Genomic DNA, 22,059 nt, shown 5'->3' with positions numbered 1-22,059 from the left:
GTGGCCGGTGGATGTGTAATATAATCCCTGAGTGGCCGGTGGGTGTATAATATAATCCCTTTGTGGCTGGTGGGTGTATAATATAATCCCTTAGTGGCCGCTGGGTGCACAGTATAATCCCTAAGTGGCGGGTGGGTGTATAATATAATCCCCGAGTGGCCGGTGGGTGTATAATATAATCACTGGGTGGCCAATGGGTGCATAATATAATCACCGAGTGGCCGATGGGTGCATAATATAATCCCTGAGTGGCCGGTGGGTGCATAATATAATCCCTGAGTGGCCATTGGGTGTATAATATAATCCTTGAGTAGCAAGTGGGTGTATAATATATTCCCTGGGTGGCCGATGGGTGTATAATATAATCCCCAAGTGTCCAGTGGGTGGTATAATATAATCCCCGAGTGGCCGATGGGTGCATAATATAATCCCTGAGTGGCCGGTGGGTGCATAATATAATCCCTGAGTGGCCATTGGGTGTATAATATAATCCTTGAGTAGCAAGTGGGTGTATAATATAATCCCTCAGTAGCCAGTGGGTGTATAATATAATCCCTGAGTGGCCAGTGGGTGTACAATTTAATCCTTGAGTGGCCAGTGGATGTATATTATATTCCCTGGGTGGCCGATGGGTGTATAATATAATCCCCAAGTGTCCAGTGGGTGGTATAATATAATCCCCGAGTGGCTGGTGGGTGTATAATATAATCCCTGGGTGGCCGGTGGGTGTATAATATAATCCCCGAGTGTCCAGTGGGTGTATAATATAATCCTTGAGTGGCCAGTGGGTGTATAATATAATCCCTGAGTGGCCAGTGGGTGTATAATATAATCCCTGAGTGGCCGATGGGTGTGTATAATATAATCCCTGAGTGGCTGGTGGGTGCATAATATAATCTCTAACTGGCCAGAGGATGTATAATACAATTCCTGAGTTGCCGCTGGGTGCGCAATATAATTCCTGAGTGGCCAGTGGGTGTATAATATAATCCTTGAGTTGCCGGTGGGTGTATAATATAATCCTTGGGTGGCTGGTGGGTGTATAATATAATCCCTGGGTAGCCGGTGAGTGTATAATATAATATCTGGGTGGCCGGTGGGTGTATAATATAATCCCTGATTGGCTAGTGGGTGTATAATATAATCCCTGAGTGGCCGATGGGTGTATAATATAATCCCTGAGTGGCTGGTGGGTGCATAATATAATCTCTAACTGGCCAGAGGATGTATAATATAATTCCTGAGTTGCCGCTGGGTGCGCAATATAATTCCTGAGTGGCCAGTGGGTGTATAATATAATCCTTGAGTGGCCGGTGGGTGTATAATATAATCCCTGGGTGGCTGGTGGGTGTATAATATAATCCCTGGGTGGCTGGTGGGTGTATAATATAATCCCTTGGTGGGTGTATAATATAATCCCTGAGTGGCTGTATAATATAATCCCTGGGTGGCTGGTGGGTGTATAATATAATCCCTTGGTGGGTGTATAATATAATCCCTGAGTGGCTGTATAATATAATCCCAGAGTGGCTAGTGGGTGTATAATATAATCCCTGAGTGGCTGCATAATATAATCTCGAGTGGCCGGAGGATGTATAATGTAATTCCCGAGTTGCCACTGTGTGCACAATCCCTGAGTGGCCACTGGGTGGATAATATAATCCCTGAGTGGCCAGAGGGTGTATCATATAATCTCTGAGTGGCCGGTGGGTATATAATATAATCCCTGAGTGGTCAGAGGGTGTGTAATATAATCCCTGAGTAGCCAGAGGGTGTATAATATAATCCCTGGGTAACCGGTGGCTGTATATTATATTCCCCGGGTGGCCGCTGGGTATATAATATAATCCCCAGGTGGCCGCTGGGTATATAATATAATCTCCAGGTGACCGGTGGGTGTATAATATAATCCTTGGGTGGCCGGTGGATGTATAATGTATTCGACAGGTGGCCGCTGGGTGTATAATATAATCCTCGGGTGGCCGCTGGGTGTATGGTACAATCCCTGGGTGGCCGGTGGGTGTATAAATCAATCCCTGGGTGGCAGGTGTGTGTATAATACAATCCCTGGGTGGTCGCTGGGTGTATAATATAATCCTCGGGTGGCCGCTGGGTGTATAATACAATCCCTGGGTGGCCAGTGGGTGTACAATATAATCCATGGGTGGCCGCTGGGTGTATAATATAATCCCTGGGTGGCCGGTGGGTGTATATAATCCTTGGGTGGCCGGTGGGTGTATAATATAATCCTTTGGTGGCCGGTGGGTGTATAACATAATCCTTGGGTGGCCGGTGGGTGTATAATACAATCCCTGGGTGGCCGCTGGGTGTATAATATAATCCTCGGGTGGCCGCTGGGTGTATAATATAATCCTTTGGTGGCCGGTGGGTGTATAATATAATCCCTTGGTGGCCGGTGGGTGTATAATATAATCCCTTGGTGGCCGGTGGGTGTATAATACAATCCCTGGGTGGCCGGTGGGTGTATAATATAATCCCTGGATGGCCGGTGGGTGTATAATATAATCCTTGGGTGGACGGTGGGTGTATAATATAATCCTTGGGTGGCCGGTGGGTGTATAATATAATCCTTGGGTGGCCGGTGGGTGTATAACATAATCTTTGGGTGGCCGGTGGGTGTATAATATAATCCCTGGGTGGCAGGTGTGTGTATAATACAATCCCTGGGTGGCCGGTGGGTGTATATTATATTCGCCGGTGGCCGCTGGGTGTATGCAATTGCAGGGGGGGGTGGGAGCAGGTCTTCTCTACACATCCGGTTTATCCTCCTGCTGTTTCGCAGCTTCTCTCAGGATGACCTTTGTGACTTCGCTGATATGTAATCAGTAACCAGGAGCAATATCCTGCCAGGGACATCATGTACAGATCGGTGCCACTCAGGGCAACCTCGGCCAGATGGGACCGGATTATGTGAAAATCATCTGACATTCTTTGTGTTAATTCGCACATAGCAGCTATCCCATGGCCATGAAGATATTTCAGCAGATTACCTCTTTGTGCATACGGGCTCCTTTACAGTTCACTACCTGGGCTACAGGAGGCAGCCATGTTTACAGGTAGAGGTAATGTAAGGTCATTGGCAGGGAAACATCGCCATCTAGTGGATGTGAAGCAGTACTGTCTTTGTGTCTTCCCTCCAGCCGCAGCCCATTATAAAGGTTGACTGGGACAACTATGATATGCAGCAGTCATCGTCCATCTCACCTGACTCTAGTCCGGGGGGCACGGAGCAGAATCCCACCTCACAGCACATGCTCGGCAACGTCATCGGGGACAATATGACGAAGCTACCACATTTTGCAGATCTGAGCACTTACATGATTCAACAAGTTATCCAATTTGCTAAAGAGATCCCAGTCTTCAAGTGAGTACATACACGGTGGGAGCAGAAGTGCGAGCGCAGCTCTGGAGTCTGTTGCTCCATTTCCCATATTTCTCTCTGCTCAGATCCTTATCTATAGACGATCAGATCTCGCTGCTGAAAGGATCCACCATGGAAGTCTCCCATCTTCAGTTTAACACCGTCTTCAATCTGGAGACCAAGATCTGGGAGTTCGGGCGCCTGAAACTGAGTATAGAGCATGGCGAGCGGAGTAAGTGCCGACTGGCAGGGGTCCTGGTCATACTGTGGGGGTCTCATTGCAGCTCACCTTCAAATACTCATCTAAAAATGATGACTAATTTTAACTAAATAGGGTTCTTAAAGGGGCAGCAGTGCTGTTAGATACGACGCCCCCTGGTGGCAGATCTCTGATACTGATTTTTCGTACTCAGCTGGGTTCCAGCGCATATTTTTGGAGCCGTTACTGAAATTTCACATCACCCTCCGGAACTTAAAGCTTCACGAGGCAGAATACGTCCTGATGCAGGCGCTGGCGCTCTTCTCCCCAGGTATGTGACTCGGCAGCACAGAGGAGGGGGCCGGTGGTCAAACCCCACTAATCCAGTCCACTCCGCCATCTCTCCACAGACCGGCCAGGCGTCATCGAACACAGCCACATTGATAAGATCCAGGAGTCCATGGCCATGACCCTGAAATGTTACATCGATTACCACCACCAGCTTCCGGGCAGCAGGTAACACGCCTTCGCCACCAACGTCGAGGGGAGGGTGACAAGATGGCAGGCACTAGCGATATGTACGCCATCATCAGGCCGTGCCGTAGTTACATTGGATGTTGCTCCCTTTACTACCAGAAATCCAATCACGGTGCTGTTATTACAGTTCAGGGGGGGCTGTGAAGTTATAACGTGTTGGCTCCTCCCCCCAGGTTCCTGTTTGCTAAGCTGCTGTCCATGTTGGCCGAGCTGCGCACCCTGAACGAGGAGAACGCCAAGCAGATGGTTCACATCCAGAACGTGATGGAGGATGCCATGACACCCCTGATGAAGGAGATATTCAGCTGAGGGACCACCCAGGCTGGTCACATGATGCACAAACAACTCTAAAACCAGTGTTATCACATTGAGGGTTCAAGCCAACCCAGATCCGGACACCTCACCATGGAAATCTAGCAAGTGCTCTCTGCTATTAGCCACTATATAGACTTATTCCCAACAGAGATCACTGTGGTTCATCCAATCAGATCTGTAAGATCAGATCTGCAATGTGAGTACCATGTACATAGAGAGATACTGATGTATCTGGCACTAATTGATCATCTGGCACTAATTGATCATCTGCCCCTTTAATTGGTCGCCGCCAGAGGCCAGTCACAGCTTCCACCACTGACCATGATGCACTATGACTGGTGATCAAGGCCAAAGGTGCTCTGCTGCCCCCCATCGTGGGCAGGAGGCTGCAGAGCATCGGTGCACTTTACTGCAGTAGACAAAGCTTTTTCGAGGGGGTAAAAATAATAAAAAAAAAAAAACAATAAAGAAAGCATTTTATAATAATTTGTAATTCTGTAATTATATTTCTCAGGGATCTGCCCTTTAACAAGGCCACGCCCCTCACTCAGAGTCACATGATTCACCAGCGGCTGGGAACCTTTCTATAGCCAAAAGCACACATAGTAAATGAGGTATTCTGATGCCCTCTGGTGTCTGGAAAGTGGTACTACACCACCAAAATTTAACAGCTTGCACTGGGATCGTCATCTAGCCATGTTTCATTTTCCATACCTGTACCCAGATCTGGCCTTGCCATAAGGCAAATCTGGCACATGCCAGGCGGGACACATCGGCATTAAAAAAAAAAGCATCTGTAGGACAGCTGTAGCGGCATACAGAGGGATCGGCTTCCAGCTATACTCCTTATAACAGCAGGACTATTGCTATTGGAGGTCGGTGCCATGCAGGGGACATCAGACAGCATGATGACGCCACTGCATTGCTCCCCTTATACTACTCTTTATTATTGCTAGGAGACACAAGAGTTGTGCACAGGGGAGAAGCGGGGGAGGAAGCTAACAGCTGTGCGCGGGGAGCACACCGTGCACAGGGGCAACCAGTGGGGGTGGGGGGGTGGGGGGAAACACCGCACACAGGGGGTTGGCACCAATTAGTACTCTAAAGTGTCAGCATCCTTCTCTATCATTACTAGTTTGGGGTACAACTTGGAGTCCCGAATATTACATCCAGTATTACAGACGCTGCTGACAGAACACACGGGAGGCCGTGTCTGGTAAAATTCAACTTTATAAATGTAGACAGCGCCTCTTACAGGGCGCACTGATCTCCTGCAATATAACAACAGACAAACACCATCTACATGGAATGAAGAAGAGCGCGGCCTCCGGACCTGTCCCTGTGGCCCCTGGGTATCCAGAGACCAGTGCAGTGGAGGGTGACGGAGTGGATGAGGTCCTGAGATTAACCCCTGTGCTAGGCGTGCAGTGCATTGTCTTACCACCAGGGGCAGCATCGTCCTGTGCTCCACCAATCCAACAATAATGTATACAGACAGGACATGACCTCCGAAGAAAGGAGGTGGGGGAGGGCGAGGCACCTGTCCGTCCATCTTCATCCCACCAAGATGCTGAACCCACAATGAAATTTATTTTTCCAGTGGTTCATAAAAGCCCCAAGGGCCAAGGTGAGGGGGAGAGGGGGCAGCCTCTTCTCCAGGACTCCCCCCACACACCAAGAACTGTCCACCGTCCCTTTAAATACCATGTTTGCCTTAGGGACGTCCAGGTGATATCCAAAGGCAAAGGACGTCTCCTGCAGACGAGTGTTCGCCTCAAATTCCACCCCGAGCCGGATCTGAGGGAATAAACGGCACGTCATAGGTATAAATGTACAATCCGTAATATAATGGACCAGATCTCTCGGATCAGAGGCTCCTCGTACTTCACCAGTGTGCAGGGGTCAGTCTCACCTGCTCGTTGGCTCTATGATAGTAGCTGGCATGTGCTCCACCATACCCGATATTCAGAGTTGCCACCCAGTCCTGGGCTACAAGGAAACACAAGAGGAAAGTCACTGACAGCCTTGGCTTCACACACAGAAGCTCTGACAACTATGTACGAGGCACAAGACTGACAGTCCGGACCATGCCACAGGAAGTCCAGCTGTCCAGAATGACATGGAATTCTGGACCAAGTGACACTGGTGAGACTGATGGTGGTCCGGTCCAATCAGTGAGACGATATGTCACATCAAATCTATCACCCCCAAACACCTCAGGAAAAAAAGCCGAACATCTGATGAGTATCCTCCAGTCACACCCAAAGCCGCAGCTCTCCTAACCACCCCCCCAGCTGCACCCAGAGCCACAGCACTCCTTACCCTTTCCAGCTGTGCCCAGAGCCGCCCGCCACGTCCCTCATCCCCTTCTGCTGCCCCCAAGCTCTGCCACACTCATTACCTCCAGCCTCCCCCACAGACGCTGCAATGCTCACTCCTCACCCCCTCAAGAGGCGCCACCACGCTCCTCACCCCCTCCAGCTGCCCCCAGAGCCACCGCACACTCACTCCTCACCCCTTCCAGCCACTCCCAGAACTGCCCCCACGCTCCTCACTCCCTCAAGCCACACCCAGAGCCACCGCACTCCTCACCCCTTCCAGCCACCTCCAGAGCCACGGCCACGCTCCTCACTCCCTCAAGCCGCACCCAGAGCCACTGCACTCCTCACCCCTTCCAGCCACCTCCAGAGCCACGGCCACGCTCCTCACTCCCTCAAGCCGCACCCAGAGCCACTGCACTCCTCACCCCTTCCAGCCACCTCCAGAGCCACGGCCACGCTCCTCACTCCCTCAAGCCGCACCCAGAGCCACCGCACTCCTCACCCCTTCCAGCCACCTCCAGAGCCACGGCCACGCTCCTCACTCCCTCAAGCCGCACCCAGAGCCACTGCACTCCTCACCCCTTCCAGCCACCTCCAGAGCCACGGCCACGCTCCTCACTCCCTCAAGCCGCACCCAGAGCCACTGCACTCCTCACCCCTTCCAGCCACCTCCAGAGCCACGGCCACGCTCCTCACTCCCTCAAGCCGCACCCAGAGCCACTGCACTCCTCACCCCTTCCAGCCACCTCCAGAGCCACGGCCACGCTCCTCACTCCCTCAAGCCGCACCCAGAGCCACTGCACTCCTCACCCCTTCCAGCCACCTCCAGAGCCACGGCCACGCTCCTCACTCCCTCAAGCCGCACCCAGAGCCACTGCACTCCTCACCCCTTCCAGCCACCTCCAGAGCCACGGCCACGCTCCTCACTCCCTCAAGCCGCACCCAGAGCCACTGCACTCCTCACCCCTTCCAGCCACCTCCAGAGCCACGGCCACGCTCCTCACTCCCTCAAGCCGCACCCAGAGCCACTGCACTCCTCACCCCTTCCAGCCACCTCCAGAGCCACGGCCACGCTCCTCACTCCCTCAAGCCGCACCCAGAGCCACTGCACTCCTCACCCCTTCCAGCCACCTCCAGAGCCACGGCCACGCTCCTCACTCCCTCAAGCCGCACCCAGAGCCACTGCACTCCTCACCCCTTCCAGCCACCTCCAGAGCCACGGCCACGCTCCTCACTCCCTCAAGCCGCACCCAGAGCCACTGCACTCCTCACCCCTTCCAGCCACCTCCAGAGCCACGGCCACGCTCCTCACTCCCTCAAGCCGCACCCAGAGCCACTGCACTCCTCACCCCTTCCAGCCACCTCCAGAGCCAAGGCCACGCTCCTCACTCCCTCAAGCCGCACCCAGAGCCACTGCACTCCTCACCCCTTCCAGCTACCGACAACGCTCCTCACTCCCTCAAGCCGCACAGAGCCACCCTCAGAGCCGTCACCTTCACAGCCACCGACGCACTCCTCATCCCCTGCAGCCACACCCAGAGCCACCAACACTCCTCACCCCATTCAACCGCCGCCGTGCTCCTCACCCCTTCCAGCAGCATCCAGAGCCACCGCGCTCCTCATCCTTTCCAGCCATAACCAGAGCCACCACTGCTATCCTCACCCCCTCCAGCCACCACCAGACTTGTCATGTTCCTCACCCCCCCCCCCCCCCCCGTCATACGCACCCAGATCCACCACTGCAGTCCTTACCCCCTCCAGCCGCACCCAGAGCTGTCGCGCTTCTCACCCCCTCCAGCCGCACCCAGAACAACCACTGCTATCTTCACCCCCCTCCAGCCGCCGCCAGTCGTCACGTTCCTCACCTCCTCCAGCCGCACCCAGAGCGGTCACACTCCTCATACTTTCCAGCTGTGCCTAGAGCTGCTCACCACTGTCCTCATCTCCTTCAGCCTCCCCCATCTTCATCGGCCACCACACTCCTCCTCATTACCTCCAGCCCCGTCCAGAGCCGCAGCAAGGCTCCTCACCCACTCCAGCTACCCCCAGAGCCGCTGTCACCCTCACTCCTCACCCCTTCCAGCCACCTCCAGAGCCACGGCCACGCTCCTCACTCCCTCAAGCCGCACCCAGAGCCACCGCACTCCTCACCCCTTCCAGCCACCTCCAGAGCCACGGCCACGCTCCTCACTCCCTCAAGCCGCACCCAGAGCCACTGCACTCCTCACCCCTTCCAGCCACCTCCAGAGCCACGGCCACGCTCCTCACTCCCTCAAGCCGCACCCAGAGCCACTGCACTCCTCACCCCTTCCAGCCACCTCCAGAGCCACGGCCACGCTCCTCACTCCCTCAAGCCGCACCCAGAGCCACTGCACTCCTCACCCCTTCCAGCCACCTCCAGAGCCACGGCCACGCTCCTCACTCCCTCAAGCCGCACCCAGAGCCACTGCACTCCTCACCCCTTCCAGCCACCTCCAGAGCCACGGCCACGCTCCTCACTCCCTCAAGCCGCACCCAGAGCCACTGCACTCCTCACCCCTTCCAGCCACCTCCAGAGCCACGGCCACGCTCCTCACTCCCTCAAGCCGCACCCAGAGCCACTGCACTCCTCACCCCTTCCAGCCACCTCCAGAGCCACGGCCACGCTCCTCACTCCCTCAAGCCGCACCCAGAGCCACTGCACTCCTCACCCCTTCCAGCCACCTCCAGAGCCACGGCCACGCTCCTCACTCCCTCAAGCCGCACCCAGAGCCACTGCACTCCTCACCCCTTCCAGCCACCTCCAGAGCCACGGCCACGCTCCTCACTCCCTCAAGCCGCACCCAGAGCCACTGCACTCCTCACCCCTTCCAGCCACCTCCAGAGCCACGGCCACGCTCCTCACTCCCTCAAGCCGCACCCAGAGCCACTGCACTCCTCACCCCTTCCAGCCACCTCCAGAGCCACGGCCACGCTCCTCACTCCCTCAAGCCGCACCCAGAGCCACTGCACTCCTCACCCCTTCCAGCCACCTCCAGAGCCAAGGCCACGCTCCTCACTCCCTCAAGCCGCACCCAGAGCCACTGCACTCCTCACCCCTTCCAGCTACCGACAACGCTCCTCACTCCCTCAAGCCGCACAGAGCCACCCTCAGAGCCGTCACCTTCACAGCCACCGACGCACTCCTCATCCCCTGCAGCCACACCCAGAGCCACCAACACTCCTCACCCCATTCAACCGCCGCCGTGCTCCTCACCCCTTCCAGCAGCATCCAGAGCCACCGCGCTCCTCATCCTTTCCAGCCATAACCAGAGCCACCACTGCTATCCTCACCCCCTCCAGCCACCACCAGACTTGTCATGTTCCTCACCCCCCCCCCCCCCCCCGTCATACGCACCCAGATCCACCACTGCAGTCCTTACCCCCTCCAGCCGCACCCAGAGCTGTCGCGCTTCTCACCCCCTCCAGCCGCACCCAGAACAACCACTGCTATCTTCACCCCCCTCCAGCCGCCGCCAGTCGTCACGTTCCTCACCTCCTCCAGCCGCACCCAGAGCGGTCACACTCCTCATACTTTCCAGCTGTGCCTAGAGCTGCTCACCACTGTCCTCATCTCCTTCAGCCTCCCCCATCTTCATCGGCCACCACACTCCTCCTCATTACCTCCAGCCCCGTCCAGAGCCGCAGCAAGGCTCCTCACCCACTCCAGCTACCCCCAGAGCCGCTGTCACCCTCACTCCTCACCCCTTCCAGCCACCTCCAGAGCCACGGCCACGCTCCTCACTCCCTCAAGCCGCACCCAGAGCCACCGCACTCCTCACCCCTTCCAGCCACCTCCAGAGCCACGGCCACGCTCCTCACTCCCTCAAGCCGCACCCAGAGCCACTGCACTCCTCACCCCTTCCAGCCACCTCCAGAGCCACGGCCACGCTCCTCACTCCCTCAAGCCGCACCCAGAGCCACTGCACTCCTCACCCCTTCCAGCCACCTCCAGAGCCACGGCCACGCTCCTCACTCCCTCAAGCCGCACCCAGAGCCACTGCACTCCTCACCCCTTCCAGCCACCTCCAGAGCCACGGCCACGCTCCTCACTCCCTCAAGCCGCACCCAGAGCCACTGCACTCCTCACCCCTTCCAGCCACCTCCAGAGCCACGGCCACGCTCCTCACTCCCTCAAGCCGCACCCAGAGCCACTGCACTCCTCACCCCTTCCAGCCACCTCCAGAGCCACGGCCACGCTCCTCACTCCCTCAAGCCGCACCCAGAGCCACTGCACTCCTCACCCCTTCCAGCCACCTCCAGAGCCACGGCCACGCTCCTCACTCCCTCAAGCCGCACCCAGAGCCACTGCACTCCTCACCCCTTCCAGCCACCTCCAGAGCCACGGCCACGCTCCTCACTCCCTCAAGCCGCACCCAGAGCCACTGCACTCCTCACCCCTTCCAGCCACCTCCAGAGCCACGGCCACGCTCCTCACTCCCTCAAGCCGCACCCAGAGCCACTGCACTCCTCACCCCTTCCAGCCACCTCCAGAGCCACGGCCACGCTCCTCACTCCCTCAAGCCGCACCCAGAGCCACTGCACTCCTCACCCCTTCCAGCCACCTCCAGAGCCACGGCCACGCTCCTCACTCCCTCAAGCCGCACCCAGAGCCACTGCACTCCTCACCCCTTCCAGCCACCTCCAGAGCCAAGGCCACGCTCCTCACTCCCTCAAGCCGCACCCAGAGCCACTGCACTCCTCACCCCTTCCAGCTACCGACAACGCTCCTCACTCCCTCAAGCCGCACAGAGCCACCCTCAGAGCCGTCACCTTCACAGCCACCGACGCACTCCTCATCCCCTGCAGCCACACCCAGAGCCACCAACACTCCTCACCCCATTCAACCGCCGCCGTGCTCCTCACCCCTTCCAGCAGCATCCAGAGCCACCGCGCTCCTCATCCTTTCCAGCCATAACCAGAGCCACCACTGCTATCCTCACCCCCTCCAGCCACCACCAGACTTGTCATGTTCCTCACCCCCCCCCCCCCCCCCGTCATACGCACCCAGATCCACCACTGCAGTCCTTACCCCCTCCAGCCGCACCCAGAGCTGTCGCGCTTCTCACCCCCTCCAGCCGCACCCAGAACAACCACTGCTATCTTCACCCCCCTCCAGCCGCCGCCAGTCGTCACGTTCCTCACCTCCTCCAGCCGCACCCAGAGCGGTCACACTCCTCATACTTTCCAGCTGTGCCTAGAGCTGCTCACCACTGTCCTCATCTCCTTCAGCCTCCCCCATCTTCATCGGCCACCACACTCCTCCTCATTACCTCCAGCCCCGTCCAGAGCCGCAGCAAGGCTCCTCACCCACTCCAGCTACCCCCAGAGCCGCTGTCACCCTCACTCCTCACCCCTTCCAGCCACCTCCAGAGCCACGGCCACGCTCCTCACTCCCTCAAGCCGCACCCAGAGCCACCGCACTCCTCACCCCTTCCAGCCACCTCCAGAGCCACGGCCACGCTCCTCACTCCCTCAAGCCGCACCCAGAGCCACTGCACTCCTCACCCCTTCCAGCCACCTCCAGAGCCACGGCCACGCTCCTCACTCCCTCAAGCCGCACCCAGAGCCACTGCACTCCTCACCCCTTCCAGCCACCTCCAGAGCCACGGCCACGCTCCTCACTCCCTCAAGCCGCACCCAGAGCCACTGCACTCCTCACCCCTTCCAGCCACCTCCAGAGCCACGGCCACGCTCCTCACTCCCTCAAGCCGCACCCAGAGCCACTGCACTCCTCACCCCTTCCAGCCACCTCCAGAGCCACGGCCACGCTCCTCACTCCCTCAAGCCGCACCCAGAGCCACTGCACTCCTCACCCCTTCCAGCCACCTCCAGAGCCACGGCCACGCTCCTCACTCCCTCAAGCCGCACCCAGAGCCACTGCACTCCTCACCCCTTCCAGCCACCTCCAGAGCCACGGCCACGCTCCTCACTCCCTCAAGCCGCACCCAGAGCCACTGCACTCCTCACCCCTTCCAGCCACCTCCAGAGCCACGGCCACGCTCCTCACTCCCTCAAGCCGCACCCAGAGCCACTGCACTCCTCACCCCTTCCAGCCACCTCCAGAGCCACGGCCACGCTCCTCACTCCCTCAAGCCGCACCCAGAGCCACTGCACTCCTCACCCCTTCCAGCCACCTCCAGAGCCACGGCCACGCTCCTCACTCCCTCAAGCCGCACCCAGAGCCACTGCACTCCTCACCCCTTCCAGCCACCTCCAGAGCCACGGCCACGCTCCTCACTCCCTCAAGCCGCACCCAGAGCCACTGCACTCCTCACCCCTTCCAGCCACCTCCAGAGCCAAGGCCACGCTCCTCACTCCCTCAAGCCGCACCCAGAGCCACTGCACTCCTCACCCCTTCCAGCTACCGACAACGCTCCTCACTCCCTCAAGCCGCACAGAGCCACCCTCAGAGCCGTCACCTTCACAGCCACCGACGCACTCCTCATCCCCTGCAGCCACACCCAGAGCCACCAACACTCCTCACCCCATTCAACCGCCGCCGTGCTCCTCACCCCTTCCAGCAGCATCCAGAGCCACCGCGCTCCTCATCCTTTCCAGCCATAACCAGAGCCACCACTGCTATCCTCACCCCCTCCAGCCACCACCAGACTTGTCATGTTCCTCACCCCCCCCCCCCCCCCCGTCATACGCACCCAGATCCACCACTGCAGTCCTTACCCCCTCCAGCCGCACCCAGAGCTGTCGCGCTTCTCACCCCCTCCAGCCGCACCCAGAACAACCACTGCTATCTTCACCCCCCTCCAGCCGCCGCCAGTCGTCACGTTCCTCACCTCCTCCAGCCGCACCCAGAGCGGTCACACTCCTCATACTTTCCAGCTGTGCCTAGAGCTGCTCACCACTGTCCTCATCTCCTTCAGCCTCCCCCATCTTCATCGGCCACCACACTCCTCCTCATTACCTCCAGCCCCGTCCAGAGCCGCAGCAAGGCTCCTCACCCACTCCAGCTACCCCCAGAGCCGCTGTCACCCTCACTCCTCACCCCCTCCAGCCGCCCCCAGAGCCACCGCCACGCTCGCTCCTCATTCCCTCCAGCCGCCCCCAGAGCCACCGCCACGCTCGCTCCTCATTCCCTCCAGCCACCCCCAGAGCCACTGCCATGCTCGCTCATCCCTCCAGCCACCCCCAGAGCCACCGCCATGCTCGTTCATCCCTCCAGAGCCGCAGCTACACTCGCTTCTCACTTCCCATCCCCTCCAGCCGCCCCCAGAGATGCACCATATATCTTACTGCATTATGTAGAATTCCTACACTCACAACAAGTGCTGCATACGGTGGGGAAAAAAAAAAGTATTTAGTCAGCCACCAATTGTGCAAGTTCTCCCACTTAAAAAGATGAGAGGTGCCTGTAATTGACATCATAGGTAGAGCACAACTATGAGAGTCAAAATGAGAAAAGAAATCCAGAAAATCACCTTGTCTGATTTGGCAAGATTAATTTTGCAAATTATGGTGGAAAAATAAGTATTTGGTCACCTAAAAACATGCAAGATTTCTGGCTCTCACAGACCTGTAACTTCTTCTTTAAGAGACTCCTCTGTCCTCCACTCATTACCTGTAGTAATGGCACCTGTTGTAATGGCTCCTGTTATCAGTATAAAGGACACCTGTCCACAACCTCAAACAGTCTGACTCCAGACTCCACTATGGTGAAGACCAAAGAGCTGTCAAAGGACACCAGAAACACTACTAGAATTGATTTCAGAGCATGCCCAAGGCACCACAATCTTATGCGGAGATTCCAATTGTGTAATTAAAGCTAGCCTAGACAAATCCTTAAGCCCCCACTCATCTATTCCTCTGCCACCATACTCTTCTGCAGACTTCAACAAACTCCTTTCCCAATACCACTGGATAGACCTATGGAGGGAACTTCACCCCACAGAAAGAGACTTCACCTTTTTCTCCGCACGCCACCTAGTGTACACCAGAATTGATCATATTCTGGTTCATCCTTCCTTTATCCCAAATGTATCAAATATCTCAATCCAATCTACTCCCTGGTCGGATCATTCCCCAAATCTAATGACATGCTCAACACTCCACCCGCGACCCCGCTCATTCAACTGGACCCTTAATGATTCACTGCTCTCCTACCCTGAAATCGCCCAAAAATTGAAAAATCATATCGACGAATATTTTTCTTTGAACAAACAATCAGCCTCTTCGCCGATTTCCTTATGGGAAGCACTAGAGGTCTCTGCATCCAAGAAGCCTCTCGCAAGAAAAAAGATAGAAATGCAAAAATAATCGATTTGGAGAGCAGGGTGTCAGCTTTGGAGTCCAGGATGAAAACCACACCTTCACCCACCACATATCGAGACCTCCTCCACGCTCGGACAGAACTAGACCTTCACCTCTCAGAGAACGCCGACCACGCTATACGTTGGTCACAGCAACGCTTCTACGCCCTTAATAATAAAAATAATTCTAACCTCGCTCGCCGCTTAAAATTCAACCCTCTACCTAGACCCCCCATACACTTGCGCACCTCCACAGGTGTTACAACTAACCCGCAGCAAATTATTCATGTTTTCCAGCAAAAACTAAAACAGCTGTATAACGCCCCATCTACCACAAATATAGATACCGTGGAGAACTTTTTAGACTCTGTCCCCCTCTCAGCCCTTAGTTCTGATATGGTCGAACTTCTTGACCAAGTCATAACCCCTAATGAAATCGAGATAGCCATTAAAAATTTGAAAATTAACAAAAAACTAGGCCCAGAGAGGTTTACGGCCCTTTACTATAAAAAAAAATATGCCCCGCCACTGACCCCACACTAATTATTTCAACTCCCTGAGAGATGGTAATAAACCAGGCGCAGCTTCATTAATCGCTGCAATATCTATGATACCTAAGCCCAATTCAGACCACTTATTTTGGTCCAATTATAGACCAATATCTCTAGTTAACATAGACCTTAAAATACTGGCTAAAATCCTATCTCAAAGGTTGAACTCAGGCTTAGGTGCATTAATACACAAAGATCAAGTAGGCTTCGTCCCGCGCCGACAGGCTTCAGACAACATACGGAGGGTCTCCCACTTGCTACACCTCTGTAAGCGCTGCAACATATCAAGCATGTTACTGTCATTAGACATTAAAAAAGCCTTTGACTCTGTGTCATGGCCTTACCTGTTTGCGGTGCTGCAGAGATGGAAGTTTCCGGACCACTTCCTCTCCTGGATCCATGCTCTCAATAGTTCCCCTTCCGCCTACGTGCGCTGCAGCGGCTTCTCCTCTACACTCTTCCCAATAAGCAGAGGTACCCGAAAGGGTTGTCCCCTCTCACCCCTATTGTTCCTCCTAGCGTTCGAACCACTGGCCATCCAGCTGCGTCTCAACTCCAAAATACAGGGCGTAGAGGTGGCAACAGTCCCACATAAGCTATTTATGTTTGCAGATGATATTCTACTCCTTCTATCGTCCCCTCAGATGTCCTTACCGCCTTTTCTCCAAACCTTACAAGATTTTGAATCTATATCTGGTCTGCAAATAAACACTGCCAAATCTTACGCAATGAATGTATCCCTCCCGCAATCAACTATAACACAACTCCAAAAAGATTTTCCATTCCAGTGGGTTACTAAACATTTGGATTATTTAGGAGTAAAACTGACGGCTAATCTAGACTCCCTCTACACAGCCAATTATCCACCTATGCTCCGTAAACTTCGCCTTTTGTTCCAATCTTGGGAGAAGTTACACCTCTCATGGCTAGGCCGAGTGCGTGCCTTGAAGATGTCGATTCTCCCCAAGCTACTTTATCTATTCCGCGTCCTGCCAATCCCTATCCCTTCGCACAAGATCAATAGACACTTTCGTTTGGAGAGGAGTTCTCCCCAGAGTAAATAAAGCCACCCTTTACCGCCACCGCCGGAAAGCGGGCTTGGGTGTTCCTAACCTTTCTAAGTATTACCGCGCCGCCCAGTTGGGCCAACTGACCCTATACCACGCCTACACTAAACCTCCATTATGGCTATCCTTAGAGGCCTCTGAGCTACAACCTGACACCATAGATACAATTTTATGGATTCTCGCAACCCAACTCAAACATATCTCGAACCCCATTATAAAACACTCTCTTGCAATCTGGGACTCGCATAAATATTCTTCAAAACTAATTTCACCCTTTTTGCCCCTCGCTCCACTATGGGACAACATCCTATTCCCCCCAGGCATGAGATCCCTCAGATACTTCCAAAAGTGGGTTGAAGCGGGGATAACTAGAGTTCACCATCTCTTCAATGTGGATGGGATTATCCCATTCCCGACCCTTCAAGAAAAACACGGTTTCCCCCCTGGAGAGATATTTAAATACTTACAACTAAAAAACTTTGTCAGCTCTTTATTGAAAAATTCTACCCCTCCATACTCCTTTACCTCATTAGAACAAAGGTGTCGTCAAAGCCCCCCACGCCTCAGGTACTATATATCTCCTCTACTCACAATTAAACTCCCCCTCACATAGAAACTGCTTGAAATACACCTCTCGCTGGGAGTCCGATATTGGGTCTACCCTGTCTGACTCAGAGTGGTCCCAAATCTGGTCCTCCTCCACTGGAGGAATACTAAATACCCTAATGCTGGAAACCAACTATAAAGTGTTGACCCGTTGGTATCTGACCCCAGCTAGAGTGGCCAAGGCAGTTGCTAACTACTCCCCAAACTGTTTTAGAGGATGTAACTCTATTGGAGACATGTTCCATATCTGGTGGCTATGCCCAACTGTCAGGAGACTATGGATCAGAATCTACCATTTAGTGTTCTCTGTCACAAATATAAATCTCAGAAAAAACCCTTGGGAGGCCCTACTCAACAAACGCATCTCCAACATTCCCAAACACACCCAGGCTCTTATATCATTCATATTTTTGGCAACCAAGCAAACTATAGCTCTGGCTTGGAAAAATCCAACTATAAACTTCTCCGCAGTTAAAACACGCCTCTCCTGGTACATGGTTAATGAAAAACTGTCGGCTATTCTTATGGACAAAGTGGGTAAATTTGAGAAAGTATGGCTTCCCTGGGTGGAATATACTAATTACACTCCCTTTGCCGTACCTACATTTTACTTAACTAACACTGAACCATCGGACTCAGAATGACTTTCCGCAATTATCACGCACAAAGTGATTTTACCCCCGGGCTCCCCTTCCTCCTCCCCCCCCCCCCCTTTTTTACTTTCCCCCCTTCTTTTCTTACTCCCTCCTCCCCCTACCCCCCATTGTTGTTAGTATATAGGATTGCATACTACTCATTTACATGCATTTATGCATATGTTATATTTACAGCTTTGTAATGATACTTATTAATGCACCATATGTAACTCGTAAAATTTTCAATAAAAATTTATTGTTGGAGAAAAAAAAAAAAAAAAAGGACACCAGAAACAAAATTGTAGCCCTGCACGAGGCTGGAAACACTGAATCTGCAATAGGCAAGCAGCTTGGTGTGATGAAGTCAACTGTGGGAGCAAGAATAAAAAAAATGGAAGACATACAAGACCACTGAATCACCCTCAATCTGGGGCTTCACGCAAGATCTCACCCCGTGGGGTCGAAATGATCACAAGAACAGTGAGCAAAAATCAAAGAACCACATGCGGGACCTAATGAATGACCTGCATAGAGCTGGGACCACCATAACAAAGGCTACCATCAGTAACATAATACGCCGCCAGGGACTCAGATCCAGGGCCATGTATTGTGAGATTCTGAGTGCAAACCTCCTTCCATCAGCAAGGGCATTGAAGATGAAACGTGGCTGGGTCTTTCAGCGTGATAATGATCCCAAGCACACCGCCAGGGCAACGAAGGAGTGGCTTCGTAAGGAGCATATGAAGATCCTGGAGTGGCCTAGCGTCTCCAGATCTCAACCCTATAGAAAACCTTTGGAGGGAGTTGAAAGTCCGTGTTGCCAAGCGAAAAGCCAAAAACATCACTGCTCTAGAGGAGATCTGCATGGAGGAATGGGCCAACATACCAACAACAGTGTGTGGCAACCTTGTGAAGACTTACAGAAAACGTTTGACCTCTGTCATTGCCAACAAAGGATATATAACAAAATATGGAGATGAACTTTTGTTAATGACCAAATACTTATTATCCACCATAATTTGCAAAATAAATCTTGCCAAATCAGACAAGGTGATATTCTGGATTTGTTTTCTCATTTGGACTCTCATAGTTGTGGTCTACCTGTGATGTCAATTACAGAACTCTCTCATCTTTTTAAGTGGGAGAACTTGCACAATTGGTAACTGACTAAATACTTTTTCCCCCCACTGTATATAAATAGTTTTCATAGTGGCAGAAAGATGTAATCTCTTGCATTTTGAGACCAGAAGATCTGTGGCTGCAGCTTTGGATGTGAGCGGAGCACGAGACATACGCAAACCTCACGTGTCCCCGTACCGGAGTATTTTCCTGCTAAAGTCAGGATGGCCCCTTCCTCCGCCATCCGTTGGTGATAAACAAGTTCTCCGCCAAGGACCAGACGGGGAGTGATGCTCTGCAGGAAGTGCGTCACCAGGATCACTGCGTACACAAAACGGGAGAGGAGACGCCATCACAAGATTTACACTGAGCGCCACCCCCTGCTGGCCACTGACCTGTACACAATGATGGGATTGGACGGGGGTGACGACGCAAGGCTCTGATTGGCCATGCACAGACCACACACCTGATTCGTTGAGGATGTCGGGATTCCCCAGGGTCAGGGTCCCTGTACAGTCGTCCCCCCTGTACTCCACATCCACCTGCCATGTCAGGAACTTGGAATGATGTGTCTGCAGGAAAATTCCACAATGTCACCAGCTTCATAGCCCCGTGTGATGCCTGCTGGGTGGGGGTGTGTTCCTGCAGCCTACCTGGAACACAGCCTTGGAGCGGATGCATTCGGCCAGCAGACAGGCCGCCTGGGCATTGAGGCTCCCCGCGTTGTCCAGGTCTCCGATCAGCAGAGGAAATGTCTGGAAGGAGGAAATCAACATGGAGATAAATACACAATGCAGCCTCCTGATTGGCCAGCACAGTGGTGGTCCAGGAGCAGGGGGGGGGGGCGTACCTCACTGGCACCGGCCAGTGCATCTCCGATGTACTTGGCGTTGAAGTGATAACTGGAGAGGCCAATGGTGCTCATGTGTATCTGGTGGCTGACCTGTGGGCAGGAGAGGGTTAATTAGGAAGGACTGAGTAAACTTCTGCCAGCTGTGACAGTGAGGACGGGACACAACAAGCACAAGCATATATCAGATCTGGACGGTTCTCATATACTGACAGGAAGCAGAGACCCTGAATATGGAGAAGGAGAGAGACACAAGGTCTATTGGAAGGTTGTCAGGTGTCAGATACCTGGAGGTGACTGCTGAGGGTCTTGTTGATGATGAGCTTCATCCCCTCCATCTGCTGCGGGAATACCTCTGCAAGAGAGACCGTAATACAGATCCCCGATTAACACAGGGGACGTTACTGAGCCATACAGAGCCCCCACTACCACAGGAGGAACCCATTGAGCCAATTAGAGCCCTTGGTACTATAGGCAGACCCCTTAATCTAGGCTAAGCCCCCGTTTCCACAGGAAAAGTTATTGATACAATATAGAATGCCCCCAAGAACCACAGGTAGAGCGCCCATAACCTACGCAGATCCCTCGGTACTACAGTGTGAGCCCCATAATCTGGGCAGAGCCCTCGGTACTACAGTGTGAGCCCCATAATCTGGGCAGAGCCCTCGGTAATACAGTGTGAGCCCCATAATCTAGGCAGGAGCCCTCGGTAGTACAGTGTGAGCCCCATAATCTAGGCAGAGCCCTCGGTAGTACAGTGTGAGCCCCATAATCTAGGCAGAGCCCTCGGTAGTACAGTGTGAGCCCCATAATCTAGGCAGAGCCCTCGGTAGTACAGTGTGAACCCCATATTCTAGGCAGAGCCCTCGGTACTACAGTGAGAGCCCAATAATCTAGGCAGAGCCCTCGGTAGTACAGTGAGAGCCCCATAATCTAGGCAGAGCCCTCGGTACTACAGTGAGCCCCATAGTCTAGGCAGAGCCCTCGGTACTACAGTGTGAGCCCCAATAATCTAGGCAGAGCCCTCAGTACTACAGTGTGAGCCCCATAATCTAGGCAGAGCCCTCGGTAGTACAGTGAGAGCCCCATAATCTAGGCAGAGCCCTCGGTACTACAGTGTGAGCCCCATAATCTAGGCAGAGCCCTCAGTACTACAGTGTGAGCCCCATAATCTAGGCAGAGCCCTCGGTACTACAGTGTGAGCCCCATAATCTAGGCAGAGCCCTCGGTAGTACAGGGAGAGCCCCATAATCTAGGCAGAGCCCTCGGTACTACAGTGTGAGCCCCATAATCTAGGCAGAGCCCTCGGTACTACAGTGTGAGCCCCATAATCTAGGCAGAGCCCTCGGTACTACAGTGTGAGCCCCATAATCTAGGCAGAGCCCTCGGTAGTACAGGGAGAGCCCCATAATCTAGGCAGAGCCCTCGGTACTACAGTGTGAGCCCCATAATCTAGGCAGAGCCCTCGGTACTACAGGGAGAGCCCCATAATCTAGGCAGAGCGCCTTGTACTGTTGGCGGACCCCACAACCCGGGCTGGGCCCTCACCTTTACAGCTCCTGTGCAGCTCGTCGAAGCTCCCAGGGTTGGGCAGCGCTGCTCGTCTCCGCCTCGTCCACCAGGAACCTCCGGGGGGTGACACAGCCAGGACGTTGCCCATGGTGGGGGATTGCTGGCTGCAGTCAGTGTCGGGGGGCGCTGGGCTCAGACTGATACTCACATACGTGGGGTGGCTCCAACATTATCAGCAACACCTGAGATGAGAAAAAGTGTCAGCTGGGAACACGGACACCGCAGACCCTAGACATGTAGAATGGGGGCACTAAACCCCTCATAACACATAAGAACGGATGTCTGCACCCAGGACTCACCCCTGAGGCACCTGCTCCTCCATCAGCCCCTCCTGTCATCAGACTCCTACTATTCATGTCACAAGCATGATGGCAGCCATTGTAACTACTGGCAGTCTCCGCCTACTGAAGTCACCGGTGGCCATGTCAAGTATGGGCAAAAGGAGTAGACTGTGCACGCCGTTGCCAGGGAAACGGAATGCAGACGTAGCATTAATTACAGAATGGGTAACAAATATATAATGCAAATAGACCTGGCAGGCAACAGAGCCGGGGAACCGTGTCAGTGGGGTCACGTGACTCGCTAGCGCTGGCCCTTTAAGAGACTAGGGTTGTCACGTGACG

The 22,059-nt window shown here is 54.2% G+C and overlaps 2 protein-coding genes across 10 annotated transcripts in view; one reads left to right on the top strand and one right to left on the bottom strand.

Annotated features, from left to right (window-relative positions):
• Nucleotides 1–4,919, top strand: part of NR1I3 (nuclear receptor subfamily 1 group I member 3) — a 63,922-nt gene extending 59,003 nt beyond the window's left edge. For 5 of the 9 annotated variants that reach the window (XM_069728823.1, XM_069728822.1, XM_069728833.1 and 2 more), the window contains 6 exons: nucleotides 2,976–3,077; nucleotides 3,162–3,385; nucleotides 3,469–3,614; nucleotides 3,796–3,912; nucleotides 3,992–4,097; nucleotides 4,292–4,919. In XM_069728823.1, the coding sequence (XP_069584924.1) occupies nucleotides 2,976–3,077; nucleotides 3,162–3,385; nucleotides 3,469–3,614; nucleotides 3,796–3,912; nucleotides 3,992–4,097; nucleotides 4,292–4,427 (831 nt within the window). In that variant the 3' untranslated portion in view covers nucleotides 4,428–4,919. The remainder of the gene's footprint in view (nucleotides 1–2,975; nucleotides 3,078–3,161; nucleotides 3,386–3,468; nucleotides 3,615–3,795; nucleotides 3,913–3,991; nucleotides 4,098–4,291) is intronic. The other 4 variants (XM_069728829.1, XM_069728828.1, XM_069728832.1 and 1 more) reach the window with 1 other exon arrangement.
• A 726-nt stretch (nucleotides 4,920–5,645) lies between these two features.
• On the bottom strand, nucleotides 5,646–22,020 carry TOMM40L (translocase of outer mitochondrial membrane 40 like). Its single transcript, XM_069728821.1, has 9 exons — nucleotides 21,736–22,020; nucleotides 21,413–21,618; nucleotides 20,152–20,219; nucleotides 19,865–19,957; nucleotides 19,668–19,769; nucleotides 19,481–19,586; nucleotides 19,213–19,335; nucleotides 6,346–6,422; nucleotides 5,646–6,230 (listed from the first exon to the last, which is right to left on the bottom strand). Exons 2-9 carry the CDS (start codon nucleotides 21,522–21,524, stop codon nucleotides 5,988–5,990), a joined length of 924 nt encoding a protein of 307 aa, XP_069584922.1. The 5' UTR covers nucleotides 21,525–21,618; nucleotides 21,736–22,020; the 3' UTR covers nucleotides 5,646–5,987.
• Between the last annotated feature and the right edge of the window lie 39 nt (nucleotides 22,021–22,059).

This window comes from Ranitomeya imitator, chromosome 1 (genome assembly GCF_032444005.1).
Source record: "Ranitomeya imitator isolate aRanImi1 chromosome 1, aRanImi1.pri, whole genome shotgun sequence".
Classification (NCBI taxonomy): domain Eukaryota; kingdom Metazoa; phylum Chordata; class Amphibia; order Anura; family Dendrobatidae; genus Ranitomeya; species Ranitomeya imitator.
This window is presented reverse-complemented; position numbering and strand designations above follow the sequence as displayed.

What these genes read in the sequence shown, in the direction of transcription:
- TOMM40L (XM_069728821.1), bottom strand. Translation starts at nt 21,524, where the DNA reads ATGGGCAACGTCCTGGCTGTGTCACCCCCCGGAGGTTCCTGGTGGACG. An exon ending in CCCTCAGCAGTCACCTCCAG is followed by an intron (nt 19,958 to 20,151) that starts GTATCTGACACC and finishes TCCTGCCCACAG; the next exon opens with GTCAGCCACCAGATACACAT. An exon ending in GCTCCAAGGCTGTGTTCCAG is followed by an intron (nt 19,587 to 19,667) that starts GTAGGCTGCAGG and finishes ATTTTCCTGCAG; the next exon opens with ACACATCATTCCAAGTTCCT.